The following is a 26,077-nucleotide window of genomic DNA, read 5'->3' as shown; positions in this document are numbered from 1 at the left end:
ATTCAATGCAAGTGGAATTAGCATTAGCTTGCGTAAATTTGCATTACAAATCCATTCTGTTTGTCTGTTCTATATTTATTTATTTATTTATTTTAAGTAGGAGGTTGGAAATTTTCAAGTTCCGAGTTATCAGGAATGCAGCAGTACATCGCAATGTGCAATACTACTAAAAATGGACAGAATGTACCCTTTTTTCCTTCAGATAATCCATGCGTATTGACGCAGATCACCGACATCTCCAAGCATTTTGACCAATCAGGTAGTGGCGACTCAACCAGCTGTGTCTAGTCATGCTTTTGGCCCTGCTACTATGCAGGGCCAAATCAGCACAGGTACAGCTTAGATACCAAGCCTCTATGCGGTATGGCTCGGGTTCTTGGTGGCAGTGGAAAAGTGCCACAAGCCTCTGGTAGAGTCACACAGGCGATCCCAGTAATTAATGTAATTATGTATGCAACATCCACCAGCTACAAAGATATCCCTATAACTACTGGTAAGTGTGTTCACTCAAAACAGGTCACAACTGATAAAAAAAAATAAGACAGTCTAAATAAAAACTCGCACTGAGGGTACATTTATCTATAAATATTTCCCCAGAAGGTAGGAAGTAATGAGTGGAAGCTTATGCAAGATCAGGACTGAGTCACGTTTTTAAGGGCAAAGAACTCACAATGTGTACAAGCCAAAAAACAAAGGACTCATCAAAAAAAAAAAAATTCTGCAGATGAATATAAGATGTAGAAGATCCCTATTCTCTTATCAGATGCAGGTTTTGGCCTGGATCTGGAGCTTATCCCAAGAAGCACAGGTACACACAGTACAGAAGGGCAGGCTGTCAGAGAGGACAACACAGGCGCTCGCTTACATGTGTGCACTAAACAGATTTTACAAACACCAATCCACCAGAACATGCCTTTGGAGAGGGTATTGCAGGGTATTCCAGACCACTAGAGTGCCAGTTAAAATTTACACTTGTGAGGCAGCAGTTTAGCTTGTAAACACATTCAAAATTATTATAATTCATCACAAGACCAAATGTTAAAAAACAGATAAGTAAAGGTTTTATAACCATGACAGTCCATTAATGACTAAGTGAATGGAAGGCACTGGAAACAAAGAAAATTATAGGTGCTACTGCTCTATAGACCAAAGAAGAGTAAATGCCAAGCTGAAGCTGTTCTTGGAGACACCCCCCAGCCCCTGATTATGGACACAGCTGCTCTGCACCCCCAGCCCCAGGAAAACGCGAGCCACTGGTCAGGGTAAGCATTACCGTCACTGCTGAGATCCGGGTGGGCGGGGCCATAGGTCAACGCACTGTTGCAAGCCTGGTAGGCGGAGTTAAGTTGTAGCTCCTCCCCTTCCAAGCCACCATTAGCATTGCGAAGATCCTCCTCTATCATAAGGAGCCTCCTGGTCTCCTCGTCTTCCTCAGCCACTTGATGAGCGTGCCCGTTACAGTTCAGATCCACGATGTTCTCTGGCCCGAGTCGCTCCATACTGCCACCTGGGCAAAGAAGCAAAAAGAAGAACTGTAACTCAACCCATGGTGACGAATCAACCACCCAGGGATTTCAGCCGTTGTATTTATAAGCCTCAGCTGCAGAACTTCTATATATAGTAGCTACATCATCACAGTATATTCTGCTAGGAAGCAGACATGATAAGGAGTCTCAGCACATGTACAGAGGGTAATCAGTTCAAATCCTACAACCAGCAGCGTAATCATATCAATCCTGGGTCATTAACCCCAGAATACTGCCCCAAGGATGCCAGGTAAATGGCCGACCATGCACTCTGAACCCAAGCTTCGCTCCCATAAAAGAAGAATATGGAATGCGTGAACACTAAAGAATTTCTAAGACTTGTGTTATATAATCATCATAACTGAAGTCTGAAGATCAGCCATCCCGGTCCCACTGCTTTTCATCGTCTACATCACAAGCTAGTCAACCAAACGACTATTCAGTTCCTGTGATGTCACAGTTATGCTCACCTCCTGTGCTATTGCTGGCCACATCCTGCAGAGCCGTCAACTTGGGGGGTGCAGTGGGGGCGCTCGGGGGCGTTAGCACCTCGTCCGCCTCGCCGTCCTCGCCGAGTTCAGGTCCCCGCTCCAGGTCCCCCAGCTCCAGGATACGTTTCTCCAGCAGTTCTGCGTGCCGCCTCTGCTTCTTCTTCAACTTCTTTTTCTTGTTCTTGGACATCTTGGCGCCCTGGTTTTGAAGGAGGCAAACTGTCCCAACCATCTGAAATGAACATTTTAAGCATTTCCCTGGGTGTGGAGGAGGGACTTACGTGTTTTGGTGCCGGGGCTGTGCTCACTGCAAAGAAAATGCAAAATACATATCAACCACCATCACGCGGACCACCAGCTGAGACTGAAACACTGGGGCGGTTGTCCCAAGATAACCTCCAAACTGTCAGGATTTTCAGCTATAATGCTGAGAGGAACTGTCTGAATTAAGCAGCATGCAAACAATCCATCACCCATGTGTAATCCTCATGACCAGGTGGTGGATAAGGCACAACCCTTAAACCCTGTTTGGAGAAGCTGGGGGTTACCGGCAGATCCCGAGGGGGGGGGCGCTCCATTCCGTTGCCATTCGGTGGCCTCGGCTGCAAGCTTCCGAACGTACAGCTCATCCACGCTCAGCAAGATGTTCTCTGGCTTGATGTCAGTGTGAATTATTTTACATTTTGAGTGCAGGTAGTCGAGGCCTTGCAGCACCTGGGGGGGGGGGTGGCATGAGTAACCAGCAACCATCTGAGTACTCCACACACTTCCGAGACCCCGCTGAATACGCTGAGGCCTACCTGACGGATAATGCTCTTCACACAAGGCAGGGGGAGCCCCCGGTAGTTGGATTTTATTATCCACTTGAGCAGATGATGGCCCAGGACCTCAAACACCATACACACATCTTACGGGGAGATGCGTCAAGGACAAAACGAGGGCTAACGGTAACCGCATCATTACTATAAACCCTTTGTTTATTGACATAACCACATTCTGACTTAAAAACTCCTTATCACCTCCGTAAAGACTGTAGCCCAGGGGAAAGTGTCCAGATATACCATGTGGACAAGCAAGCCGGAGGAAGAGTCCATCGTGAGAGAGGAATGATGATTTCAGAGCCCATTTAATTCAATTTTTGTGCAATATTGTCTGGAAAACAAAAGAAGAAACCAGAGAATAGCTACACGGTCTCCGAGGCTCTGGAAGGAACATGAACCTTTCAGGATACGAGTGCCGTTCACACCAGAGATTTTGAAATCATCTAGCAGCTGCACCACCATCTCCTTGTTGGGGTCAGTAGGATCTGTGTTCCGAACCTAGTGGAAGTGGAAAGTGAGCAGTCTGTTAATACAAAGAATGAATTTTACAAATACACAGCATGAATTTTAATGATTAGACATTTTTGGCATAAATTTCTCCAAAGGCTCAATGTAAGCAAGTCAACTGGTTCAGTCAACAATACTGAATAACACAAGCGTTGCATTGTACAAAATTTCCCAGCCTCAAGAACGAAAATGAGAGTAATTCAAGCAAGTTCATCATACAAAAAGCAAAGAACAAGAACTTTCAGAGAAATGGCAATAAGAGAAGGACACTGGAAGAGGGCCCTCCACTGCAACGTGCAGTAGGACCGTATCTTCCTACCGATCGCAGTAGCTTGATCTCATCCAGGGCCGTCTCAGTGTAGTGCTCTGCACTCTTCACCACCTTCATGGCAACAAACCGCTTCCCCCTGCACCACAAACTGGCCTTAGCAGATATACAAGGGAAAGGGCAAGAGGAATGGGTGCCGGATTCCAGTGGGAACATCGGTACTCACTGGATGTCCCAGGCCAGCCACACAGTGGAGAAGTGTCCCCAGCCCAACTTGCGGATCACATGGTAGCGTCCATTAAAGAGGTCGCCGATCTTCACGTGGTGATAGCCCCCTGTGCCAGGACCAAAAAACGAAAAGCTCAAGGCAATTCGATCACCAACAGACCCATCAAAGGGACCCAAGTGAGAACGCACCCTTGCAGTAGTCATTGGGGTCCTCTTGTTCCTCGTCATCAGACCCCAGTATCTCCTCATCATTCTCTTGGAGCGGGGACTCTGCCTGCTGGGAGGTGCCCCTAGAATGGGGCTCTGGCCTGGAAAATGGAGAAAAATAAATAAATAAATAATAATAATAATAATAAAAATAAAAAAAATCGATAAAGCACTTCTCAGGAACTCCTAGGAGATGACAAGCAGAAGTTCCTCATCTGTGTTACAAGAGGAGACCAAGACAACTGAAGCATCTCCAAATCTCCAAATGTTTTTGGCTTATACAAAATTATTGAATAGGTAAATCCAAATTCATCCATCCATTTCCTGAAACTGCTTATCCTGTTCAGGGTCATGGGGGGTTCAGAGCCTATTCTGGAGGCTACAGGGGCAAGGCAAGGCAGGGAACAACCCAGGATGGGGCACCAACCTATCACAGGGCACATTCGCACACCATTCATTGTCTCTCTCTCCCTCTCCCACACCCACACACACACAGGCAATTTGGTAACTTCAATTACCCTGGGCATGTTTTTGGACTGTGGGGGGGAAACCAGAGTACCTGGAGGAAACCCCATGACGACATGGGGAGAACATGCAAACTCCACACTCAAGGAGACTCGAACCCAGGTCCAAGAGGTAACCACTGCACCACCATTCCACCCCTAATCCAAATCTAGCTTTCATTTTACCATTTCTTCAAGGCTCGTGTTCTTCTAAATGCAGCTTCACTATTCAACCTTCTGACAAGTCTCCGCGCTGATAAAGAAGTTTGACACGCACGATGCAGGCAATGAGAAATTCTAGTTCTAACAACGAGGAAAGTGACAGACAGAGCGAGATGCTAAATGCCAGACGTGTAGGAGATTAATACTGCAAAGAAGCAGCCTGCTGTCTCTATCGTCCTTCCTCTCTTGCTCATTTCTCCGGGTAGTTTCAAAGTCATCGCAAACCTCGAGAGAGTTTACATAACTCCAAAGTCCTGTCATCGGTCATTGCATGTAGGACTTGCATATGGGCCAGCAAATGACATAGCTTTAAAATGGAGGAGGGAAAAGCTTCTTTCCTTTTTGGAAAAAAAAACATCCCTTAGAAAAAAACCTCTGCAAACAGAACTTCGGGTAGTTTTGGAGAGAACTTTAGTGAAACTAGTAAAATAGGGCAGGAAAATGCCCTGGTTTTCAGAGACCATTTATAAGCTGTTGTATGGTGACAGATAGCAATTTTCTTCCCGTTTACTTGAGCTCAGTTAATATAGTTCATGGCATAATATAGTTTTGCCAGAACTATATTAACAATCCACTTAAAGTAAGAAAAGTTTAAACTTTTATCTTTTTATACCCCTGGTATGGTACCACAGTAAGGTTACACAGTAATTAAAAATATACAGGTATATGGGAAACCTGCCTGATTACGTGCTAATTTTTTATCCATTCATATTATTGAATCTCAACATTAATAATGAAAAAATCTACAGTACCATATTTATATATCCTCAAAAACCTAGAAATACATTACCACAATACTACTGTGATTTATGTGCCAAAACCCACAGACAGCTAATGTTTTAAATTATGCACAAGTTATCAGAGAGAAAAAAAAGTATCAAAATTTTTAGTGAACAGAAACACTTAATACATTTTAAAAACAGAGCTGATAAAATATTCAGTCTTCCAAGTCCAGCCCTCAACTGGGACAAGAGGTGCAAAACTGGATGGACAGATGGCAATTGGATAACAAAAATTATATCAAGAAAATGCCTACAGAGATGTTAACTGAAAAGCAATGAACACTGCATAAATCAGCTGGCATGTGATAAGCAAGAAATTCACAGACAGCATCAGTTCTCCTGGGAAACCATTACACATTCAGGAATTTTTGAAAAAGACTTTTCTAGCTACTTTAAAACTGATTACCAGACACCAGAGAGATTTAGCACCCAAGAGCTGGCAAAAATGTATGAAATAAATTGGCAGGAAGCTCTAGAGTTCTGCTTAAATTCTGAGCATTGTCAAGAACTGCAAATGACATGAGTTTTTTGAAATCTTAACCATGTAGCACACTTGTATAAAAAGACATCTTTGTGATAATTTATGGTGCATGCTGCACATATAACCACTAAAAACATAATATTTTCATAATTTAAATAAACACCATTCAAACAAACACCATTTAAAACAGGGATTACAGCAATAAGGACAAGCTTCAACAAACTGTAAATTACTGACATTACAATGCATTCTTTGCAGGTAGTTTGCTGGTGTTACAGACAGCCATACTGGAGCAAAAAAAAATGCTATGGGTTGCGGAACAATTTTTAGGATACTCCACTATCTATAAATAATATTATAAATAATAATAAAACCATCCACCATACCATCATAATCAGTACAGGGATGCCAGCTCATCACAGGACATAAGCTCACACACATCAATGGGCAATTTGGACAAATCAGTTAACTTTTGGCTACAGGAGGAAACAAACAAACATACTCAGACAAAACCCACACACCATGGACAGAACATGCTAACTGCACACACAGGGTTGGGGGCAACAATCAAACCTACAAGGCTGCCCGCTGAGACACTATGAGGCCCAAGAGGACAAGGGGTTCATGTGTCTATTTTAGCCTGGAATTATCCAAATATGGCTTAGATCTATGAACGTTAAACTAGCTGAATGACAGCAGCATCATCATAATGCACAGGATGACAAAGTCTCCTAATCACAACAAGCATGTTTGCAGCTCAATTACAATGTGCATTTACTTTAATTAGAAGCCCAATGCTTATCACAATGGGTAGTTTAATTTTTGATTAATCTATGACATGTCTGCAAAAATTCTCAACGCTGTCTATGAAGGTTAAATATCGGAGACTAGCTAAATTTTGCATGATTGCTTTAAGCCTCACAGATGAAATCGATCTAGTTCTGGCTGTCCTGTCTCGCCATCACTAACACTCCATAAAACTACAGGAAAATTAATCACCAAAGCCGTCAACAATTCGTTAAGACCAAGAAAGGTCTGGATTCTTTCGAAGACAGTTAACGTCACTTCTTCACAACATTTGTATTGCTGAAACGTTCAGGACAAGAGCGTTAAAATCAACACTTTAGAATAGCTGGCAATCCTACAGTGTTGATTTAAACTGTGATAGCAATTAGTCTCCCTATAATGATGTAAATTAGCATTCTGCAACAGGTTTTATTATTTTAAAACCGCTCTTTCAGGCAGCCGATTCCAGCCAACATACATAGTAAAGGCTGAGACGACCTCACGTTGATTGAGCAAACAGATCACCGTCGACGAGGCCCATTCCCTGACCCCACTGCAGAGCCTGCCAGGAGATCCCACACAGGCTGCGGCTGACGCCGCTTCTAAACGCGCTGCGTCGGTGACTCACACAGTCGCCCGACTCTGCAAACAGACAACCTGTTTGATTCCATGAGCCAGATGTGTGGGGGGACACCCAGAAACAGACCGGCAGTGTTCTCCTGCCGAATGCTGACGGGCGGGTCGTCGCTGGGGCCGAGCGTAATTGGGACGAGGCCGGGCGGGGAGCAACACGTTCCCGGGTCAAAACAGGAAAACCTCCAGCGGGGGTCAAACACAAGAGGACTCGCCTTCCAGCACAGACGGGGTTAACTTAGATAAGGCAAAGGAATCTTCTAGAACCAACCCACACATGGCGCAGCATGGACAGAAAACAAGCCCCCCCGCACTCCTCCCCCACCCCGACACACACAAGCTTGCCTTTCAGCGAAAGCCCCCCACTTTCACCGCAGCCTTTCCCAGGGCAATTTTTTTTTTTAACTGCACCCCCCACACACAAACACAGAAAACCACCATTAGTGCATAACTGCTACTGACGTGGCTGCCATTTCTCTGCGACCCCCAGATGGGACAATCAACAGCAGTGCCTTACTGTCCCAGAAACTGCACTCCAGACGCCAAGCACAGTACCAAGTGACTGGACTTTAGGCGGCGCGGGGGAATAACCTGGGGAGACTCCCCCACACCTGCAGCTGACACTGACCCCCCCACCTATCAACACCCAGTCTTGCAGGAGGCCGGCCCCTTAGTGTCCATGACTCAGATACCCCCCCGTTGTACCCCCATGGCTGGTTGAGAAGGGGTCCCTGCTCCCGTTCACCTCCTCAGATGGACTGGGGGGGGGGGGTCTCTGCTCCCCGCCTCCCCTCAGATGGAAACAGCACAGCCCCAGTTCACAGGGGACACAGCAGCTAATCCCTGTAATGAGCACATTATCGCTAATGACGTGACATATTAAACGGGTGTTTTGTGGGTTTGCCTGCTACATCCACCACCTCTCTTCTACACATCCATCCATCCATCCATTAATCTAGCCAGGAAATCTTTCAGGGGGATGCAGCCTCCATCTATTTTCTTAAAAAACTCCCTAAGGGTTTTGAAAGGAGAGGTGAGGGTGACAGCAACACACACACACACACACACACCCACACACACACACACACGGAAAACAGCAGAGTGACGAAACTCAGATACACGCATAGAGCTGAACCCACACATGGACACACACGCCCCCCCCCCCATCTGCCCCCCCCTCCATCTGCCCGCACGCTTACCTGCAGGAAGCGCGGATGCCCATGGGAGGGGGCGTGAGCGACGGCAGAGAGAGCGCGAGCAGCAGCCGTGCAACGCCGGCCGGGAGAGACGCAGCCCATGCGCCTGTGGCAGTGCAGGCAGGCAGAGTGCCGTGAAGTCAGCAGCGCTGCCGCTCGCCAGCAAACTCCCCCCCCCCCCGCTGTCGTCAGCGCTGGCCCTCCCCCCTCCTCCAGAGCCCTGCTCTGAATGGCTGCAGCGGCTGGCCACTGCATTGCAGGTAAAAGCGCAGCCGCCTTCAAAACAAGCGAACACAAATCCCCCCCCCTCCCACACGCTCAGTGTGAAATATAAATTAGAGTGCAGGAGGGAGGGAGAGCCAGGCGCGGTCGCTCATTACCGGGATCGCGCGGCGTGCCAGGACAGCGGTAAGGGTGGGTGCCGTTAGCAGTCCCATCCCCAAGGGGGCGCCATTAGCGGCGCAACAGTTCAAGTCGTCTCAACTGTTTAATGCACCCCTACTCATGTGCCAAACGAGGGTTTCCAGCAAACTACAAGTGATAAACAAATGCCCACAAAAGATACCCACGTATCAACAGGGGGCGGGGGCCCTCAAGTGTACACCTCCCTTGAGTACAAGACCCAAGCTGCCCGGGATTCATGGATGAAGTTCCTACAGAGGCTGCCCCCCCCCCGGCTTCTCAGTGACCCAGCCTCCACTTCACACCCTCGTGTCTCGTTGAAGGATGACACTCTTTGTTCTGTCTGCCACCAAAACTTAATTTTAAAAGTTGGTCAGTTAAAGCGGCTCCCATTAACCCTGGAGGTCTGAGCTAAAACCCAGATAGAGGCCAGAGACCTTGATTTGAAACCCCTCCTACAACAGACTCAAAGACCTTACGCCCATGTCCTGCCAATCATACCACAAGCTTTGCAAACGCTAACAAATTCCAGATGACATACTGCATTAATGAGGCACTGAGAAAGATTTAATTAATGAAAATTAGTGATGTAAATAACAGGCAACCACCATCCGAAAGGCTCCGGGCGCTGATCATTAAAATGTAACACGCAACAGGGAGCAGGGGATGACCTGCCTTAATTGTCCTTGTTTACACATATCTGTTCAAATACAAGCTTATCGACATGATGTGCAATGAGTCATCTGCCTGCGGAAATGTCACGGAGTAGAAATAGCTGGAATGCAGGTGTGCTGTTGCAGCTCGTGCGTCAGCGAGGTTTTCGCACCGTAGCCCTTCAATCACACCGTTTCCGGGGCTCTCACAGAGAACTTGTCGAAACGGAGTACAGCCGAGGCGGTCAGCATCAAATTTAAAAGGTCATTATAATAAATGAATTAAGGTAAAAGGCCTTCCTCCACACTGAACATGCTGAGCATACAAGATAGTGACAGGAACGACGAGCGAGCAGGAAATTTACGAAAAAATGTTATCAACATTTCATATAGCTTTCCTTTACCCCACACAAGCGATACTGTCAGGGTGCTGACTAGCCCGTATACTAGGGCTGAGCCAAAAATGCTATCACGATAAAAAACTGCTGTGTCAGTCTATATTGATAATTATCGAGATAAATGTCCAATCGTTATTTTTTTTACCAGTTTGAAGGCTGATTTTTGCTCCAGACTGAAAACTGAAGAAACCAAATGGTTAATTGTGATTTTAAACTATTCTTGATCGTTAGAACGAGATAGGCACTTGCAAAACAGGATTCCACAAATCTGAGGTATATGACAAGCAGGTTATTTTCGTCGTGACAACAGCCACCTCTAGCATTCTTCCTAGCGTTTCTGAATTCTCTGTAGATTATTACTGCGTGGATTTAACATGGACTTAATTTTATTGTGCACTTTTATTTTGGATTTTGCTGGATTACCGTTATTGGACAGTTTGCTTTGGAACTGCTCTCCCGATGGAGTTCCCCAGTTGCTCTAACTGCGTTGTCTTTTGTCTCCCTGCCTGCCCTATTGCGTTCTCTTATTTGTTCAATAAATCTGCAGTTTGTGTTTTTACAGCTGTTTGTGTGCTTGTGCTCCACTGCCAGCCCTGACAAGGAATCACACAGAAAGTGATGCCATTTCATTGTGATGCAGGACATATAAAACAGGCAACAGGTTGGGTATTAAATTATATTGAACTTTTATCAAGCATTTGTTATAGTGACAAAGGAAAAATTTTTATCACCCAGCCCTGTGCTGTACTGATACTATAACGATACTATTCAACAGACAGGCTGGCTTGCATTCCTCCTTGCAGTTACTGTACTGTCACAGATCCGGACAGTTATCTACTATACAGAAATGGGGTAAGTGAAACCTGGCGGTTTATTAACAAAAATGCAAGACTGCAGCAGAGCCAGGAATACAGAAATGTATTTTCAACAGCCCCATTTAATAATTATATCAGCACTGAGCCGAGACCTTGAAGACAAACCTGAAAAATCATGCCTTTCCACTTGAAGAACTGAACAGGACCATTTTGTGCATCCACCCCTCAGAATGTATATGAAATGATACTTTACAAGCCATTTGTACACTTATGAATATAGGTACATAGGAATCTCACATTTCCTATCATGCTCTCCGTTCACTCACACACACACACACACACACACACACACACACACACACACACACACACAGGTGAGAGTGAAGCTGAGGGTCAGACTGCAAGCTTAGCCATTTTTCCAGTGAGGCAGTGTTTGGCTCAGCAGGTCAGACCTCTACATTAAGCAGGGTTCCCCCAGTTCAGGCAGAATAAATTTCCATGACTTTTCCAAAACTTTTGCAGTACCACATGAAAATTTTCCAAAACCCACAAGTTTGCTTTGAATTGATGATCATGCAGTTTCAGATAGTAATTGTCCTGTCCCGATCGTCCACTCCTTCCGTGTGCCACGCCCCCTCGTTAACCTCGTGTGGAATCCCTGTGTGATCAGCTGTTTCTGGTTGTTGTCATTAGTCCTCTGTATTTAGTCATTTGGCTAAGCTTGCAGTTTCAGTTGGTTTCCCCAGTCCGGTCATTGTAATGTCACTGCGTGTTTTCTTGCCTGGCCTTTTTTTTTATTATTATTAAACCCCGTGTTCCCCGATTTCCTGACTGCAGCTCCTCTGTCTCCGCTCCGCGTCCCGCATACGGCACGACAATATTACTACAATTTTCGGTACGATAATAGCCAATCTGCTTACCAAATAAACACGGACGGTGGACAACTTTCGCCAATGTGCAAATAGCGTTCAATTATTAAGAAAATTAGTCCAAATATTAAAATTATATGTACCTTATGATTGGTAGAGGCAAACGGAGTCAAAAACGGAAAACTGATCAATAAAATTCAAATACGTGCAAAAAAATAAAATCATAAAAACTGGAATAACGAGCAAAAATCTCAAATATACAGCGATCTCAAATACGCGAAATCTGCATATGTTTACCAAGGTAGTTAACTACTGACTTCCACTCATACATTTCTGTTAGCGCGTTGCGGAACGAAGCGGGAAAAAATGAACAAGCTAGTTTCCAAAACTTTTCCATAACTTTTCCTCTCTATCCAAGAATTCCAAAACTTATCCAGGGCCTGGAAAAATTATTTAAAAATTCCAAAACTTGTCCAGGTTTTCCATGACCGCGGGTACCCTGATTAAGGCTGCACAATGTGCAATTGCATGTAATGGACATGCAATCGTCACATGCAGAATTGCGGCCTTTACATGTTAGGCTACCCTTACACTGCCGGGTTTTTAAACCCCATCTTAAGACACATTTTTATTCCTTGGCTTTTAACTCTGTATGAGAGCTGCTTTTAGTGTTTCTTTTATTGTTACAGTCTTATTGCTCTTTCTATTTTATTGTCTTTTCATCTTTTAAACTGGTCCTTGTGTTTTTATCGTGTTTTATGGTTTTTGCCATTTTGATTTTACAGTACTCTGGCCAACTATTGCTGGTTTTTAAAGTGCTTTATAAATAATTTTTGAATTATTTTACATCACAAGGACCGTGATAGTAAAAATATTTTTATACTATCACAGGAAACAAAACATAGGAAGCTTTGCAATTTTAATGATTGTTCCTTTTCAATATTATCTGGCATATATATTTTAAAAAGGTGTATCGTTTTCCACCGCTTCTTTTGCATGAGCGCTGCATGTGCTCTCCAAGCCAATCATAATCATTCTCGTCCTTGCTGTTTGCTCATAGATCATGCAGTGCGTTCGTGAAAAACAACAAAAGGTGAGTGAAGAGGAGAAAAGTAAACAAGAACTGGTTACTGAATGATATTCATCTTCTGCCATTTGGGATTCCAGAGAAACTATGTTGAGCAAGTGTTTGTCGGCACTGCTTTGTGTCGGTTGGCACGTGGAACAAAAGCTATTTTTACTGCTGCTGCTAATTATATTTGTACATATACAGTGGAGATCAAAAGTTTGGGCACCCCAAGTAAAAATGTGTATTAATGTGCATAAAGAAGCCAAGGAAAGATGGAAACATCCCCAAAAGCCATCAAAATGCAGATGAGACATTCTTATAATATGTCAAAAAAAGTTGGATTTTATTTTCATCATTTACACTTTCAAAATAACAGAAAACCAAATAATGGTGTCTGCAAAAGTTTGGGCACCCTGCAGAGTTAATACCTTGTACTGCCCCCTTTGGAAAGTATTACAGCTTGTAAACGCTTTTTGTAGCCAGCCAAGAGTCTTTCAATTCTTGTTTGAGGTATCTTCACCCATTCTTCCTTACAAAAGTCTTCCAGTTGTTTGAGATTTCTGGGCTGCCTGTTACGCACTGCTCTTTTAAGGTCTATCCATAGATTTTCAATTATGTTAAGGTCAGGAGATTGTGAAGGCCATGGCAAAACTTTCAGTTTACGCCTCTTCATGTAATCCACCGTTGATTTTGATTTGTGTTTCGGATCATTATCCATTTGTAGAAGCCATCCTCTCTTTAACTTCAGCTTTTTCACAGATGGCATCAAGTTGGCGTCCAAAATTTGCTGAAATTTTATTGAATCCATTTTTCCTTCTACTCGTGAAATGTTCCCTGTGCCACTGGCTGCAATACAACCCCAAAGCATGATTGATCCACCCCCATGCTTAACAGTTGGACAGAGGTGCTTTTCATTAAACTCTGTGCCCTTTTTTCTCCAAACATACCTTTGCTCATTCCGGCCAAAAAGTTCAATTTTAACCTCATCGGTCCACAGAACTTGTTTCCAAAATGCGTCTGGCTTGTCTATATGTTCTTTTACGAACTTCAAACGCTGATTTTTGTGGTGTGGACGTAGAAGAGGTTTTCTTCGAATGACTCTTCCATGAAGACCATATTTGTACAAGTATCTCTTTATAGTGGAGTGGTGTACCACAACTCCAGTGTCTGCCAGATCTTTCTGGAGGGATCGTGCAGTCAGACGTGGTTCTTGATTTGCTTTTCTCACAATCCTGCGAGCTGTTCTGTCTGATATTTTTCTTGGTCTTCCAGTTCTTGCTTTAACTTCCACTGTTCCTGATGACTGCCATTTCTTAATTACATTCCGAACAGAGGATATTGACATTTGAAAACGCTTTGCTATCTTCTTATAGCCTTCTCCTGCTGTGTGAGCATCAACTATTTTCAGTTTCAGTGTTCTAGACAACTGCTTTGAAGAACCCATGGTGCTGATTGTTGGAGCAAGGCCAGATGAGTCTGGCCATTTAAATCCTTTGAGATTGACAACACCTGGTCTTTCCACACAATGATTGTGAACAGTCCCTGACATCGTCAGGTCTCAGCTTGCCAAAGGGGGCAGTACAAGGTATTAACTCTGCAGGGTGCCCAAACTTTTGCAGACACCATTATTTGGTTTTCTGTTATTTTGAAAGTGTAAATGATGAAAATAAAATCCAACTTTTTTTGACATATTATAAGAATGTCTCATCTGCATTTTGATGGCTTTTGGGGATGTTTCCATCTTTTCTTGGCTTCTTTATGCACATTAATACACATTTTTACTTGGGGTGCCCAAACTTTTGATCGCCACTGTAGGTAGTCAGAGATGTAGTTAATGTTAACAATGTTATTGAAATTCATGTTCTTTGAACTTTGTTCTAAATAATATGTTAAATAAGAGCATGTTTTTGGTGTGTCAGTAGGAACATTATGGGTGAGTCTCAGAGTAAGTTGTTAGACTTAATCTGAACGGTAATTACTGACTTGCCGTTCTCACTAAATGCACTGTATTGGTAGATAAGTTTAGAGCGGTCATGAATACTTAATTAAACTTGATTACTTAAAAGCATTGATTAAAAATTTCCTAATCGATTACTCTGCAATATGGTGGAAGAAAGACTGTAAATAGCGCGACAGTCCAAATAAAGAGTAAAAGCACTAGGAAACACTTCACCTTAAAAGTGAATGAAAATGCAGTCATTTTCAGTATTGCAAAACAGAACTACCATCACAGTACGACTACAATGCAAATATATCTTTAAAGAAGACATTCAGGTTTGACAGACGCGCCCAATAATGTGAGGTCAGCCACAGACACATGCAGCCTCTCGGAGCAGCCTGACTTTGTCATCACTTTGACTCAAATTATTTTTGCTCAATTTATTTTCTAAATTTACCAAAATATGTGCCTGACTTTAAACTGCAAAAAGTTCTGCCTCGTGAACCGAAATGAAAATAAAAACTATATTAATATTTCAGTTCACAAACCAATATTTTTTATTTTGTGTCCTTTTTTGTTTCAGTTTATGATAATAACACTGGTCCCAACAAGCCCAAAGCACACAAACTGGTACCGTACATCAACATTGAATAAGCTCAGATTTTAGCCTAAACATTTTCTCAGACACTCATTTAATGGAAATTCTAAGGTAGCAGGCAGACAACCTTATGACTTTAATAATGACTGTATCTAGCAGCTACAAGGACAACGATATATTAAAAAGCTCTTCATACTAATGGCATTTTAATAAACATGAATAAACAACATTTAGGCCCAATCCCAATTCTACCCCTTACCCCTACACTTTCCCCTACCCCTCCGTTTGGCGCGTTCACGTGTAGGGGTAGGGGTGTCTCAATTCTCTTTTGATTGGAGGGGTAGGGGTAAGGGGAAGGGCTAGATAGCCCTCGAAACGAAGATTTTTCGGGACCTCACTTCAAACGAAGGGCTAAGAGAAATTTACAACATGGCTGCCCACTCGAGCAAGCAGACCCATAAATGTTAAGTAATTTTTGCCATTAATAAGGATTTTTATGACATTTTTTCATTACATGTATATTACCATCAATCTTGCGTTTGTGTTTACGGTGATGTTCTGTAAAGAAACGTTTGAAAAAAAATCGCTAAAGTTTGCTTGCGGATAGCACTGATTGCACAATATTAGGAAATATATTTTTATGTCATATAACGTTACCCGGTAACTGACTGCATGTGGTAACGCGTTGTTTTGTTTTGCTTACGGCCATATGTGTACATGTAAATGAACGGTGCTTACACTATTCGTACTTATTGCAACATGACAACATTTTTGTAAATTATATTCTGTATAGGGACAGCTGAGGAAACCCGAAGGCTCATACTAGGGGTGTGCAAAGCAGCCGGTATTTGTATCTGTATTTGTATTTGTTGAGGGGGGAAAAGTATTTGTATTTGTATTCGAGTAAAATTCAAAATAGGCGTAAAAATCCAGTTTTTTGCGTTGCACTTCTAATTTACGTTATAGTGTAAGTATTCTTTAATTATATCCATTATAATAATTATGGATATGCAGTAGACAGAGTAACTTAAACGTACCATATAACTCCTACAAGTGCATACAATTCGACACAACTACACAACTATTGTTTTAACCTTTTTAACCAAACGTTAACGTTACTCTGTCAACAGCCTATTGTCTAAATTACCGAGCTAACAGAGCTACAGTACGTAAACAGAGCGAACATGAGAGCACCTGACTGCAGACGTCAATAATGCAGCGTAATGGAATAATCTCCCGATCAAACTCCGCTTCCCGAAAGTTATAAACTGCCTCTGGAACCCAGTTAAGGTACAAAAATAGTGATACAGTTAAGTCTTTTTTCGCTCAGCCGAGCCTTCTCTGTTGCTGTTGGAGCAGCCTGTGTCAGTCACCTCTTTTACCCCCCCGACTCCTGAACTCACTCACTCACTCATCCGTGCATGCACTGCGGTCTCAAGAGGAAACGCATCTTTTTGATATAAAGTTTTTCCCGAATACAAATATTTTTTGAAGTATTTGTTCGAAATAAGTATTCGTAAAAAACACATTATTTGTGCCTTTCCGAATACCGTATTCGGGTTCGGCTCCACCCCTAGCTCATACGTTTTCGAGGTGAAAACGAACATCTGTTTTTAAAGTCCAAATACGGCGCAAAAAAACTTTGGGAGTGAGTAATCTTTACATGCTACGATGCTGACGGCGACATCTTGGAATTTGTGATAAACATCGGCGCCTGTCCTCTGACGTAACGTTAGGAGGTAGTGACAATGGATGATGACGTATAACAGTGTAGTAGTGGTGTCCCATTTCTTAGGGGAATTTTTTTTAACCCTACCCCTTTCCACTTCATTTCAAGGGGCAAGGGGAAGGGGTGAGGGGTAGGCAAAGGGGTAGAAAATAGAATTGGGATTGGGCCTTAAGGTGGTTTTGCCTTCTTTGGCGGTCCACCATCCAGAATAGCCCCTCTGCATTTCCGCTTCAGGTACTCGTGCATTGCATTAGTGCCGCTGTTAAATGCTATCCACACTGCACAGTGTACAAACCCCTTTTTAGTTTTGTCATAATTTGAACTACTCCCATAATTATGTAGTGATATTCAAATAAAAATTTCATTATAATTAACAGAACAATGCATCAATTTCAATTATTGACATCAACGTATTTTCAGTGCCAACATCATTGACTATGTCGAATAATCGTGACAGCCCTAATTTGGGTGCCCAAATTCATGGTATGCATGACTGAGTGTGCATCAATTGCAATATATTATGTACTACATTATATTTTATATTATAAGCGATTACTCGATGAATTGTCAGATTTGGTAGATTACTTGATTACTAATGTAATCGATAGTGACATCCCTATACGAGTTCTACTTAGGGCATTTATTTGGGGTAAATTTTCTACTTATTCAAATTATTTTTTCCCCAATACTGTGCAGGTCTACTCTGTGCCTCTGATCGGAAGGTCACAGATTTTAATCCTGTCCACAGCAGAATAGCCACATTTTCCGCAGCTACTTGTACAAATGGCAAAAGCTTTTGAAATTTCTAATGTTTTCACAGGACTGTAATAAGCCCACTATAAAATTCTTAATGGTAGCAATCCAAAGTGGCACCAAAAACAAGCATAATTTAGAGCAGGCTGAGCCTTAGAGCGCCCCAACTGACCAAATGATGCCACTGTTTTTCTAACAAAGCACAGTAGTAGTGTGGAGAAGGCAGAATCCTGTTTCAGGACAATCAGTCAATACCAAGCAGAGGTCTGGATTTATACTTTCTGGACCTGAACTTTCCATCTCTGCTACCAAGCCATTCTAATGGGTGCTAGATCCTGAATAAATGGTTCAGGCTTGTTACATTTTCCCACATTTCTTACAAATGATAGTACCTCATCTCGCGTATCAGTCACTGGAGGGGGATTTAGAGGAACAGCACTGGTCTGCTGGTGGTACTGGGAACAGACAGAGCAAAAGGCCTAAACCCAAAGGAAGTCATTACCCTTCTTCTCCAGATGAGGGAGTTTGTCAGCGCCATGTTACCAAAACATATAAACTGCCGTCGTTTAGGTCCAGTTTAAAACCTAATGCAACCTCAACATAAAATGCAGTAAGTGGAAAACACATGCAATTTCAGCCACATATCCAAGAACAAGAGAAAGAAAGAAAAAAAATTATTTTGAGATGACTATATAAAATAAGCCTGTATTCCTGCCATACATTCAGAAGCACTAGCCTGTTGTGTGGTGTGACTGGTTATGGCAGACCAAACCTCAGTTTAATGTTTTTCCTCAGGTGACTTTTTAAAAGTTTACCTTTCTACTTAACCAGTATTTTACCAGGCCCACAAAGTCAAACAAAGTGCAACACATTTCACGCTCTTCTTGGCTCTGAGGGTAAAGGCGACAGTGCGGGGCAGGTCCACAAACTCTCTGGAAGGTAGTGTTATTAGGGCGGTCGTGGATTATCACAATGCCAACACACCATGAGCTAAGGTGTCAAAAGGTCAGAACATTTCTTCAGAAGAGAACCTCCATTAATTGCTTCTGCAACACCAAGAACAGGAAGAGGTGGTGCACTACTGGAGCCGGTGAGCACAGTAGAGAATAAAACCTACTAGCATGTACTTTGTGGACAGGGCAACCGTTCACACGCGAGGGTCCACACATGGCATGTGGCGTCAAGGTGTCACGTTACCACATCTCAGCACATGAGGCACCAGCACCCGCAGCACACTGACAGGATCCCAGAACATAAAATAGCAGCAAGGCTGGAGGTGAGATGGGGCCCATTTTACACCTCCTCATCAGGCTGTCTTTGGGCATGGGGGGGGGGGGGGGTCACATGATCAGGCTGAACAGAAAGAGATGTTCCAGTCTGCAGGGGGCCCACTGGAGTAACAGTGGCTTACAAACAGCCTTCTGCTGTGAGCGGAGGGACCTTTATGCAACATTTATTACATTATATGGTATTGTATTATATAATAAAATATACAGCAGCAGGTAGCTCTGCAGGTTAGGAGGCTGTGTCTCCGATCAGAAGGTTGTCGGTTTAAAGGCCAGATTTCACAACATGGCCTTTGAGCACGACCCTTAACCCCCAGTGGCTCCAGGGACTGGCTGACCCCGCTCTCTCGCTCTCTCGCTCGCTCTCTCTAAAACATTTTTTTTTTCCCCGCTTTGGATAAAAGTGCTAAGATGTAAATATAAGAGAACACTGTGGAAAAGTCCTCATAAGAAGGGCACTGCAGAACAAACAGGACAATACTTTACAAATACAAAAAGAACATTTAATGACTAACTAAACATAAACTGTATAACTGCATCAGTACAGTTTAGAACTTTCCAATACAAACCAAAGTGCACCAAGCCAGCTGTCACCGTTAAAGTGCTTCACAAGACGACCCGACATTCATTCAGCTGATTCAAAGTACCTAGACTGGGACTAGTCAGAGTCAACTGTGCCCAAAGTACGTACTAACGTAGCTGTACTTCTAACTTCCAAACCTAATATACTATTCCCAAGTACCACCGTTACATACAAGAAGGATTTAATTCCTTAACAGACTACTTCCTACGTGCGAGTTGTAGGCTGGATGACAAGAGGCACCAGGACTACAAGTGACACTGAGCACTGCAGCTAAAGGCAGCATTTCCACCTGCATCACCATTTTGTGCCAGTTCAGATCAGCTGTGTGTCAGTTTAACATGTTCAGAGATTTTAACACCATGTCCAATCACCGTAAATGAGACTTTTCAAAACTCAAACTAGAGACACTGATCGTTACAAGCAGCTCTGCACTAAGTTATGGACCCAGACATAGGTACACCTTCAAACATCCGACTGCATCCTCCTCGACACAGCAGAGCGGTAAACCGGCGACCCGCTGTGCATGGAGCAGGATCTGCTCCACCGTCACACTGAGACACAAGTGCTGACAATCAGGTCGGCGTCTTCCTCATGGCCAACCTTCAGGATAGGAACCAACAAAGCCAGCAAAAGCAGCGCCCCCTCCCCCACCTCTACACCCCTCCATGCTCCACAGCGGTACGTCAGCAAGGCCACACATGAGCTCTCTGCACCTGGGACCCGAGGGTCAGCGGGGGCCCCTGCAGACACAGCAGAAGAAGCAATGCAGACGTGCACTCATCCATAGAGAGGAGAGGACAAAAGATGAGAGGAAAAGGAGGAGGAGGAGGAGGGAGCCCAGGTAAAATCTCCTGATCCCAATCGGTCCTGCGCTACATCGGACAGGGTGGCCTGAAGGTTGCAGTAAGATAAAAGCCCAGCAAGGAGCCATAGCTGAAGGGATGGGGTCCAGGGGTCCGGCAGCAGAGGGACTGGAGCAGAAAGATGTGGATAAACTGCACCCCTTACATAACTAGCTGCTGCAGCTGTGAAGGGAGGGGTGGGCAGAGCTTTGGAGCTCATCAACTTTGCAGCAACGCTGGAAACCTAATTAGTTTGCTTCTCCTTGCCCTGGATGCCAGTGAGGGAGCAGCGCCCCGAGCCTCATTCGCCCCGATCGAGCAAAAGAAAACACGCAGACATCGCAAGGCGTCCGGCGTTCCTCTGATGGCCGATATGTGTGGAGAATTCAGCCCCTTCTCCCCGCACAAGCGACAAATTAAAAATGAATCGAGTCATTAATAAATTAGAGCGCTTACCAAAGTGCCCCCCGCTGTCGGCCCCATGCCCTGCCAGCGTGCCAGCCTGCCAAGACCGGGCGCGTTACTCACTTGCACCGCAGGCCACTGGCGAGCTTCGCCACGGCGCTGTTCAGCGAGACGATCCAGTCGAGCAGCCACATGGCACCGCGACCGGGCCCTGACGATACGCTCCGCGCGGCTCGGTAACCGCTGCCAACTCCACGGCGGCTCAGCACGACTGAAGTGGCGAGGGAGCGCGGCGGCGGCAGGCGGGAGAGGGAGGGAGGGAGCGGGGGATGAGAGAGTGTGTGTGTGTGGGGTGGGGCGTGTGCAGGATGAGTACGATCGCAGGAAAGCTGAGGTCGTAAAAAAGAGCAGGAGGAGTCGCAGATGCGGAACAGAATCGAGACGGAAACGAGGATTCCAGCGCAGAACTGATCATCAACCGGAACAAATCGGAATTACAGGATTTCACGCGTGTAAGCAGGGCGCCGCGTGTGGGTGGATTCATCACGTAAAAGGAGAGACTTCAGGCAGGATAGGTGACCACGCTGGCTTCCGGAGAGTGAACAGGAGGCCGCGTTTATTGGCCAAGATCCGGGGAAAGCCCCTAGGGAATGAGAGACAGCTGGGGGGGGGAATAAGGAAACCAAATGCCTGTATATCTGCACAAACACAGTCATAAACAGAGTGCCACAAACATCAGGGGGATGGGCAAACGACCTCTGCCCAAGGTAACACTCACATAGGCCAGCACACACATAGGCTTACACTATGCATCTATAAACACAAATGCCCAGAAACACATACATAGCTAAACCTTATTCTTTCCCCACTGGTTGTACACACACCCCCCTCTAAAAAAACTCAATTGAGGGTGACCAGGCTTGGAAATCTTCAGAGAGGCATGCCAGGTCCATCTGTATCTCACCCTTTAGCAGTCTGAATTGCGCTGCAAGTTAAACCACAGACTTCATAGGAGCTACAAGATGTTCAGCAAAACAGGATGGAAGAAGTCCGCTGGTGGTACAGGAGCACAAGCAAAACATGCATGCTAGTATTTCCACTTAGAACTTGAGGGAATAATACCTTTGAATAAATGCTAATAATAATGCGACAATAACTACTTCAGCATTCTTCTACCTCAGGGGTGGGCAATCTAATCCGCAAAGGGCCGGTGTGTATGCAGGTTTTTGTTAAAACTCCCTAATTAGATTACTAATTAGAGGACTGACTAGCTTAAGAGTCCTCACACCTGGGTTTGAACAGCTGATTTACAGGTTATCCCAAAAACCTACATACACACCGGCCCTTTGCGGATAAGATTGCCCACCCCTGTTCGACAGCAACAGGTTAGCTTTGCCACTGGGTGGCAGGGGGAACGCAAAAGTAACTGAAGAATGGGGAACACATATAGTGGCAGAAGCAGTCCCACCACAAGCTATACAGTAAAACCTACTATACAGCAGAATAAAATTAAAGTCAAGAGGCCTTTACTTTCATACTATCCATATGAGCAGTGTTTCCAAACCCGGTCCTCGGGAAGCCACAGATGGTCCGCATTTTTGCTCCCTCCCAGGCAGACCACATTTTTGCTCCCTACCAAACAGTCCAAGTTCTTGCTACCTGCCTACCGGGACCTGGGAGGGACCAAAACCATGGGCTGTCTGCAGGTCCCCGAGAGCCTGACTGTAAGCAGCCCTAGCACCTGAAGTCCAGAGTAGGTAATCCACCTAAAGCTAAGCAGGTTTGGGCCAGTACTTGGATGGGACACCAACTAGGAAAGCTGGGTTGCTGCTGGAAGAAGTCTTGGTGTGATCAAGAGGCTAGCCCATCCTGTGGACTGTGAGGATCCCAGTGCAGTGATGGGGACACTGTGGCCAACAGGGGAGCCCATCCTGTGGACTGTGAGGATCCCAGTGCAGTGATGGGGACACTGTGCTGTAAAAATGGTGCCGTCCTTCAGATGAGATGTAACAACAAGGTCCTGATTCGCAGATGTCATACAAGATCTCTGGATTTCCTTACCCCGATGTCCTAATTAAACTGCTCACTGTGGCCCAATCAAATCTGGAATACTAATCATATGCTATATCTAATTGGTAAATTCTCTCCTGCCCATTCACCACCTTAGCTACTGTGTGGTGGGTGTACTGGTGCAGAATGGCTGCCGGTGCATCATCCAGGTGGAGGCTACACAGTGGTGGTTGAAGTGGTTCCCAGGCTGACGGTATGATATGCAACAACGTTAATAGGGGAAGAGTTTTCCCAGCAGTCAAATACAGGAGGGCTGATCACAGGGGTATATACAGTCATCCACTGACTTATGTCCAATCGAACCGTGCGCGATCACATTTACGTTCGAGGTCCCTTAGGAGCCTCGATGACATTCATTGAGCGATGTCCGAGGCAGACATTTACCATAGCAGACGCATTTTACCACGTCTGGCGTGCAGCAAGAACCAAAACAACCCGACTTCACTGCCACTATAGATGTTTAGCTAAATGTGCGTGATATTGAATCTTACATTGTACACTCCCCTACAATGATCGAAATATGTGCTGACTGACTTACATCCTCACTTCTGGAACGTAACCTGGACGCAAGTCAATGGATTGCAGTGTGCATAGTGCAATGTGTATATAAACAATTAATAATACAGCAGCATAATAGTGTGGAATAAATATAGAGGAACTGAAGAGATAATACACATTCACATGCTTATAGTTTCACATTTGGGAACTATGTACCTGAAATAAGTATGTGCCCAATACCCCAAACAAACAAAAGCATTTTTGCGGAAAGTGATTTAAACCTCCCAAAGATATATGCTTGTAATCAAATTTGTCAATACTACCAAGGGCAGATGCATTGATCATTAACATACAAAGGTCTACTTTTGAGGACTAGAGGAATGAATTAAATATTCAAAATAGGGGGGGGGTACACGACCCCAGGCTCCAACGCCCCTGAATAATACGTATCGCTTAAACGTCTTAACTATAAAAATTTTTAGGAAAACCATTGTAACTACCACGCCTGACAAGTAAGTGGAGAAACGGGGGAGGTGCTGGGGAAGCGGTCCCCGATCACGGCGGGAGCCCTTTGGGGAAATGACACGGAGCCGTGATCCCGAATAACCCGACCGAGAAAGCAGCTCCCGAGACTCAGCGCAGCTCGGCGACTTACCGTCCATTATCTAAACATTACGTACTAATTAACGCGACCCAGAGGCACGTATTTAGATGTCTGACAGCCCGGCACACACTGCACACGAAACGACAGACAAATACTTCGGATCTGCAAAGTCAATGCTTAAAACATTTATGAAAGCTTAATCACAAAGGTTATTTACAGGCGTCGATCCGGCTATACGATCACTGTCAAACCATCGACACTTTACAGGAGCAAGATGTCGCTTCATTATACCCGCAGCAGCTCATGGTTAATAGATTAAAGATTCAAATAAGAGTTAGAAAGCGCCCGCACGTTTAGTGGGGTCAAGAGAACAAACGTGCCGACAGGACGAAGGAACTCTGATTGTAATAGTGCACTCGATTACGCTTTAAGTGATATTCGTAAACATATTCACTTCCGGCTTAACACACGTGGGATGGCCTAGTCAGAGCGGGACCCGTGCTGAGCTGCGTACTCACTTCTTGCTGGTTTTCTTCGTCTTCGTCCTTTTCTTTCGTGCCTGGATCGCAAGCACTGTCGCGACATGAAAGATCACAATATTACACGCAAAAAACTCATGTAAAGACATTCAAACGTGTACAGGAAGGAGAAATGATAAATGATAAAATGATGACTATCAAAACAGTACATCGGATTTCTTTTGCACCCCCTTTGCAAGGATGGGTAATTTACTATGCTGACACATTACACCGCGATATCACCAGGTTATTGAGTTACATTAGTATAATGCCTAGTGTCTAGTTTTAACGTGAATTTGAATTCTGGCGGGAAAACTAACTAGCGCCAATGGATTTTTGCCCTATATATTTAACATTTTGATTTTTCGTCAATTCGATCAAAGCCAGGGAACACAGTCAACCACATTCTGTACAGCTGGCATCAAAATGTAGAGCAATCTAGTTTAAAATATCACATAACTAAAGGACACGGTTTTTTTTTTTTTAAAGGGAGGGTAAAAAGCAGCACATGTAAAGGCAGAAAGAGGAGTAATATTTCTCTCTTTCGTTCCCCTTACCTTTCCTCTCCATGCTGAACCGGCCAGCGTGCAACGGCTGTTGAATGAGACCCTGTACTACGCATGCGTGCTCCGGCGAAGCCCCACAAAGCGCAACGCTGTCCCACCCCCTTCCCTTTTCCGGGCCGCCCAGAAACCGGCTTCTCGAGTCCGAACGATCTGTCGATTCAACGGGACACGGCCATGTTAATGCATGCGGCGCCACATAGTGGCCACCCTGTATAACGGCTCCAATACGTCGGCCCGAGTTATTGTTATATAATAAATAAATTAATAATAATAATAATAAAACAATAATAATAATAATAATGGTCAAGTTTAAGAAGACCCCACATTTTTGATGACTCACTGTCATCACAAGGCCTGTCAGGGCAAAAGTCCAGGACCAATTTTTAATCTCAGTCCAGCATTTACCCCAGAAAATGTATTTACACTTTCAGATTACTACTAATTCCGGGTCCTCAGCCATGTTCAATCACAGTGCAAAATTACAAAACGTATTAGGATTTTACAAATGATGTATTAGGATTTTAACCTTTAATTAATTACACATGTATGTGTGGTAATGGTTTGGTTTAGTGCTATTAAAATATTTAACGATCCACTTAATTATTCCCTAGCGTAAATACAACTAAATTTAACCTGTGAAGCCTTTTTGTCGTTTTCGGATCCTTTAGTAACACCGATTGATTTGGGGTGTCGAGAGTTTATGGCCAATTCGTATTCATATGAAAATGTTTCTAATTCATATAAGAATTAGAAAATTAATGGTAAAACATTATTGTACGACAAGACTACAGCAGAAGAAAACGGAAAGCCGAACGTCTCCCAGGTGTTC

At 44.2% G+C, this 26,077-nt stretch overlaps 1 protein-coding gene across 3 annotated transcripts in view; it reads right to left on the bottom strand.

The window, feature by feature from the left end:
* LOC111856189 (SRSF protein kinase 1-like) overlaps positions 1 to 26,060 on the bottom strand; it is a 31,037-nt gene extending 4,977 nt beyond the window's left edge. The window contains exons 1-12 of one of the 3 annotated variants that reach the window (XM_023835937.2): positions 25,882 to 26,060; positions 25,240 to 25,398; positions 24,683 to 24,737; positions 4,031 to 4,149; positions 3,840 to 3,948; positions 3,665 to 3,752; positions 3,249 to 3,336; positions 2,818 to 2,924; positions 2,566 to 2,731; positions 2,299 to 2,324; positions 1,997 to 2,216; positions 1,274 to 1,507 (exon numbers count right to left, since the gene is read on the bottom strand). In XM_023835937.2, the coding sequence (XP_023691705.2) occupies positions 1,274 to 1,507; positions 1,997 to 2,216; positions 2,299 to 2,324; positions 2,566 to 2,731; positions 2,818 to 2,924; positions 3,249 to 3,336; positions 3,665 to 3,752; positions 3,840 to 3,948; positions 4,031 to 4,149; positions 24,683 to 24,737; positions 25,240 to 25,252 (1,225 nt within the window). In that variant the 5' untranslated portion in view covers positions 25,253 to 25,398; positions 25,882 to 26,060. Of the gene's footprint in view, positions 1 to 1,273; positions 1,508 to 1,996; positions 2,217 to 2,298; positions 2,325 to 2,565; positions 2,732 to 2,817; positions 2,925 to 3,248; positions 3,337 to 3,664; positions 3,753 to 3,839; positions 3,949 to 4,030; positions 4,150 to 8,654; positions 8,781 to 21,115; positions 21,319 to 24,682; positions 24,738 to 25,239; positions 25,399 to 25,881 lie in introns of those variants that run through there. The other 2 variants (XM_023835936.2, XM_023835938.2) reach the window with 2 other exon arrangements.
* Between the last annotated feature and the right edge of the window lie 17 nt (positions 26,061 to 26,077).

This window comes from Paramormyrops kingsleyae, chromosome 8, assembly GCF_048594095.1.
Source record: "Paramormyrops kingsleyae isolate MSU_618 chromosome 8, PKINGS_0.4, whole genome shotgun sequence".
NCBI classification, from domain to species: Eukaryota; Metazoa; Chordata; class Actinopteri; order Osteoglossiformes; family Mormyridae; genus Paramormyrops; species Paramormyrops kingsleyae.
This window is presented reverse-complemented; position numbering and strand designations above follow the sequence as displayed.